At 41.0% G+C, this 5,786-nt stretch overlaps 1 protein-coding gene and 1 pseudogene across 2 annotated transcripts; one reads left to right on the top strand and one right to left on the bottom strand.

The window, feature by feature from the left end:
- Positions 1–563: 563 nt before the first annotated feature.
- On the bottom strand, positions 564–4,995 carry LOC118892797 (olfactory receptor 7G1-like). 2 transcript variants are annotated; one of them, XM_036847740.1, is made up of 3 exons: positions 4,979–4,995; positions 2,022–2,035; positions 564–1,504 (listed from the first exon to the last, which is right to left on the bottom strand). In XM_036847740.1, exon 3 carries the CDS (start codon positions 1,500–1,502, stop codon positions 564–566), a length of 939 nt encoding a protein of 312 aa, XP_036703635.1. In that variant the 5' UTR covers positions 1,503–1,504; positions 2,022–2,035; positions 4,979–4,995. The 2 variants fall into 2 exon arrangements, with proteins under 2 accessions (XP_036703635.1, XP_036703636.1); XM_036847741.1 differs by lacking the exons at positions 2,022–2,035; positions 4,979–4,995 and having other exon boundaries at positions 564–1,523.
- LOC118892796 lies at positions 4,864–5,780 on the top strand (annotated as a pseudogene).
- The last annotated feature ends 6 nt before the right edge of the window (positions 5,781–5,786 follow it).

Genomic DNA, 5,786 nt, shown 5'->3' with positions numbered 1-5,786 from the left:
CTCAAACCACTGAGATAAAAACATATAGCAAATTCAGGGATCATAAAACTGAGTGTAGTGGATGCTGATGTTGCCCTGCAAAGATACAGTTTATCCATGATGGGTGTCAGGAATTACCAAATTGGAATTTGCAAGAACAGCTCTCCCCACATCTCACAGTAGACCCTGGGGTGCAATTCACATGGCCCCAACCATGAGATCAGGCAGAATCAAGGCTCTTATGGCCACAGATTTATTTCAATCCTCTCCCTGACATATCCAACAATTTTCACTTTTCTTCTGATGTTCGAACATTATCAGTATAACCCTTGCCTCTATCAACTTAAGGGATGCACTAAGGAAACCAAGATTAGGGAATGGAACTCATTTTGAAACATCACTGAGCAGTAAAAACAGCAAGTTAGGTTTCAACCTCAAGTTAAAATTCACGTACCCATTATATTATTAGTCATTTTAGAATAAGTTGGTGGTACGAGTCAGATTTTCTGATTTTCAGATTTTCACTCAGCATTTTTGTCACTTTGATTCATTCTAGTAATCCCAGTACAAAGCAGAAGACACAATCACAGAAGAGAAGGAGTCCTAATGATGAGTTTCCTCAAGGCTCCTTTCATGTTCCTGTTCCTCAGGCTATAGATGAAGGGGTTCATCATTTGAGGGACAACAGTGTACATCATTGAAAGCACTGCAGTGTTTCTGGAAGAGTTAGTAAGAGCAGAACTAATGTACACTCCAAAACCTGTCCCAAAGAATAAGGACACAACTGAGAGGTGAGAGCCACAGGTGGAAAAAGCTTTATACTTGCTACCCACTGATGGCATTCTCAAAACAGAGGACATTATTTGAGTATAAGAGAAAATGATTCCACACACAGGAATACCACCAAATATGCTAGTTGCCAAATATTTCAGGATATTATTGATGAGGGTATCAGAACATGCAAGCTTGATGACCTGAACAACTTCACAGAAGAAGACGGAGATTTCCAGATCTGTGCAGAAGGTCAGCTGCAACAGCATCAGACTGTGAAGCAGGGCATCCACAATAAGAATGAACAGGGAGAGTAGTATTAGCAGACCACAGAGGTGGGAGTTCATGATGAGCGTGTATCTCAGTGGATGACAAATGGCCACATAGCGATCATAGGCCATTACTGCAAGAAGACAACTTTCCAAACTAGCAAACACCAGGACAAAGAAGATCTGTGTAAGGCAGCCTGTGTAAGTGATGCTTTGATTCTGTGATTGGATGTTCAGTAGCATCTTTGGGATAGTGGTTGTGCTTAAACAGATGTCGTTAATAGACATATTAGAGAGAAAGAAGTACATGGGAGTGTGGAGTTGGGAGTCAGAGCTGACAGCCAGAATGATAAGCAGGTTTCCCAGGACGGTGACCAGGTACATGGAAAGGAACAGGCTGAAAAGGAGGGAGCACAACTCTGGATCCTCTGTCACTTCCATAAGAAGAAGATCTGGAACACGTGTTTCATTTCTCTGTTCCATATTGTTGATGAATCTGATGGAAAAGATGGAATGACAAGACAATCAAATGTGTGTTTTCTAGACCAGAAGCAAAAACCATCTTGGGAATAAAGACGGGGATTGAAAGAGGACAATTAAAAACATGTGCCTTGAAAGAGAAAAACAAATGTATATTAACGCATATATGTGGAATCTAGAAAAATAGTGCAGATGAACTGGTTTGCAAGGCAGAAATAGAGACACAGATGTAGAGAACAAATGTATGGACACCAAGGGGGGAAAGTGGGGGCGGAAGGGTGGTGGTGGGATGAATTAGGAGATTGGGATTGACATATATACACTAATATGTATAAGATAGATAACTGATAAGAACCTGCTATATAAAAAAATAAAATAAAAAATTACATTTATAAAAAAATTCCAAAGGTTAAAATAATAGAATAGAATAGAATAGAATAGAATAGAATAGAATAGAATAGAATAGAATAGAATAGAATAGAATAGAATAAAATAAGAAGATGGGATTTAGCGTCTCCCCAAAACTAGGGCACCTGCTGGCCACTGGTGGGGGACCCTGATGCCCAAGGAGATGGGAGGAACCCCCAAGTGAACCAGTAGGATGTGGGGGGTCAGAGAGGGGAGGAGAAGTGGAGGCCAGACAAGATCAGCACCCCAGAGGCCAGGGAGATCAGGACAGGTAGGTGGGAGGGGCCCTCTGGGAGGAGCAGGAGAGAAGGGCATTTGCCCCACCCACTCGGGCACAGGGAGCCTGCTGAGTTCCAGGCCGGTCCCCTGCCCTCCAAGGCACACCCCACCCCCCCAGCTGCATTGGTCCCGGGGACATAGGAAGGAGGCCAAGGGGAGAACAGGAGAGGCAGCTGGGAGGGGCCCTCCAAGACAGGAGAAGCAGGAGAAGCAAGAGAGGTGATGAAGGCATTGGCCTCACCCACTCGAGCCCAGGAAGCCTGCTGGGCTCCCAGATGAGGTCCCCCACCCTCTGAGAAAAGGGGTGAGGGGCACACCTGGGCCCCTTCTGTTCCTTGAGCCCAAGTCTCACCCCCTACAGCCCCCAGGCCTTTTCCAGCCCTGTGGGTCCTAAGCATAGGCCCCACCCACCACACAAACCTCGCCCTTTCTTAGCACCTGCCCTCCACAGCCAAGGCCTTTCACTCCCTTTTTTTTCCTCTTCTTTTTTTTTTTTTCTCTCTTCCCTCCTCCTCTTTTTTACTATTGTGGTACTGTTGTACCTTCCAGTTGTTGATTCATCTATATTTTTATTTTTATATTCTTTCTAATATATCTGTTAGTTTCCTACTCTAATTTTATTTTTTACTTTGTTATTGCTCTCTCCCTCTCTTTTTTTTTTGGCCACCCCATGTGGTTTGCAGGATCTTGGTTCACTAGCCGGGGGTCAGGCTGAAGCTCCTGCAGTGTGAGCTCCTCAGAGAACCTCAGACCCCAGGGAAGATTCATTGGAGTGAGGTCTTATGGAGGTTCTCATCTCAGAACGAAGACCCAGCTTTACCCAACAGCCTACAAACTCCAGTGTTGGAAGCCTCAGGCCAAACAACCAGTAAGACAAGAACACAATTCCACTCATAAAAAAATTTTTTTTAAATGAGATGGCAAAACAATATGTCACAGATGAAGGAGCAAAGAAAAAACCTACATGACCAAATAAGTGAAGAGGAAAGAGGCAATCTACCTGAAAAAGAATTCAGAGTAATGATAGTAAAGATGATCCAGAATCTCGGAAATAGAATGGAGGCACAGATTGAGAAAATACAAGAAATCTTTAACAAAGATCTAGAAGAACTAAAGAACAAACAAACAGACATGAACAACACAATAACGGAAATGAAAAATACACTAGAAGGAATCAATAACAGAATAACTGAGGCAGAAGAATGAATAAGTAAGCTGGAAGACAAAATGGTGGAAATAAATGCTGAGGAGCAGAATAAAGAAAAAAGAATGAAAAAAATTGAAGACAATCTCAGAGACCTCTGGGATAACACTAAATGCACCAACATTTGAATTATATGGGTCCCAGAAGAAAAAGAGAAAAATAAAGGGTCTGAGAAAATATTTCAAGAGATTATAGTTGAAAACTTCCCTAACATGGGAAAGGAAATAGTCACCCAAGTCTGGGAAGCACAGAGAGTCCCACACAGGATAAACCCTAGGAAAAACACAACAAGACTCATATTAATCAAACTTACAAAAATTAAATTCAAAGAAAAAATATTAAAAGCAGCAAGGGAAAAACAAAAAATAACATATAAAGAAATTCCCATGAGGTTATCAGCTGATTTTTCAGCAGAAACTCTGCAAGCCAGAAGGGACTGGCAGGATATACTTAAAGTGATCAAAGAGAAAAACCTACAACCAAGATAACTCTACCCAGCAAGGATCTCATTCAGATTCGATGGAGAAATCAAAAGCTTTTCAGACAAGCAAAAGCTAACAGAATTCAGCACCACCAAACCAGCTTTACAACAAATGCTAAAGAAAATTCTCTAGGAGGGAAACACAAGAGAACAAAAAGACCCACAAAAGAAACCCCAAACAATTAAGAATATGGTAATAGGAACATACATATCGATAATAACCTTGAATGTAAATGGATTAAATGTCTCAACCAAAAGACACAGACTGGCTGAATGGATACACAAGCAAGACCCATATATATGCTGTCTACAAGAAATCCACTACAGACCTAGGGACACATACAGACTGAAGGTGAGGGGATGGAAAAAGATATTCCATGCAAATGGAAATCAAAAGAAATCTGGAGTAGCAATACTCATATCTGATAAAATATACTTTAAAATAAAGACTATTGCAAGAGACAAAAAAGGACATTACATAATGATCAAAGGATCAATCCAAGAAGAAGATAAAACAATTATAAATGTTTATGCACCCAACATAGGAACACCTCAATACATAAGGCAAATGCTAACAACAGTGAAATGAGAAATTGACAGTAACACAATAATAATAGGGGACTTTAACATGCCACTTACACTAATGGACAGATCATCCAAATAGAAAATAAATAAGGAAACACAAGCTCTAAGCGACACAATAGACCAGGTAGATTTAATTGATATTTATAGGACATTCCACCAAAAAGTGGCAGAATACACTTTCTTCTCAAGTGCACATGGAACATTCTCCAGGATACATCACATTTTGGGTCACAAATCAAACCTCGGAAAATTTAAGAAAATTGAAATCGTATCAAGCATCTTTTCTGACCACAACACTATGAGATTGGAAATCAATTACAGAAAAAAAAAACTGTCAAAAACACAAATACGAGTTCTCAGAGCTCCTGGTACGAGCTTCTTCCCTCGGGTGGATTCTTGGCTTTTCTCCCAGCATGGCCCCCAAACACCAGTCTTCACTTCCACCCCAAGCAAAGAAACCGAAGAAACCGAGACGGACTCCTGCCTCCAGGCCAGAGGAAACGTCTGCTTCTCCGAACTTGCCGAAGGAAGAAAAAGAACAACAAGAAGCAACTGAACATATTGATGAAGTACAAAATGAAACAGACAGACTTAACGAACAAGCCAGTGAGGAGATTTTTGAAAGTAGAACAGAAATATAACAAACTCCGCCAACCATTTTTTCAGAAGAGGTTGGAATTGATCGCCAAAATCCCAAATTTTGGGGTAACAACATTTGTTAACCATCCACGAGTGTCTGCACTGCTTGGGGAGGAGGATGAAGAGGAGCTGCATTATTTGACAAGAGTCGAAGTGACAGAATTGGAAGATATTAAATCAGGTTACAGAATAGATTTTTATTTTGATGAAAACGCTTACTTCGAAAATAAAGTTCTCTCCAAAGAATTTCATCTGAATGAGAGTGGTGATCCATCTTCAAAGTCCACTGAAATCAAATGGAAATCCGGAAAGGATGCGACAAAACGTTCAAGTCAAACATAGAATAAAGCCAGCAGGAAGAGACAGCATGAGGAACCAGAAAGCTTCTTCACCTGGTTTACTGATCATTCTGATGCAGGTGCAGATGAGTTAGGAGAGGTCATCAAAGATGATATTTGGCCAAATCCATTACAGTACTACTTGGTTCTGGACATGGATGATGAGGAAGGGGAAGGAGAAGAAGATGATGATGAGGATGAAAAGGAAGAAGGATTGGAAGATATTGATGAAGAAGGGGATGAGGATGAAGGTGAAGAAGATGAAGAGGATGATGAGGGGGAGGAAGGAGAGGACGATGAAGGAGAAGATGACTAATGGAACACTGATGGATTCCAACCTTCCTTTTTTAATT

Source organism: Balaenoptera musculus, chromosome 3, assembly GCF_009873245.2.
Source record: "Balaenoptera musculus isolate JJ_BM4_2016_0621 chromosome 3, mBalMus1.pri.v3, whole genome shotgun sequence".
In the NCBI taxonomy this organism is placed as follows: Eukaryota; Metazoa; Chordata; class Mammalia; order Artiodactyla; family Balaenopteridae; genus Balaenoptera; species Balaenoptera musculus.
This window is presented reverse-complemented; position numbering and strand designations above follow the sequence as displayed.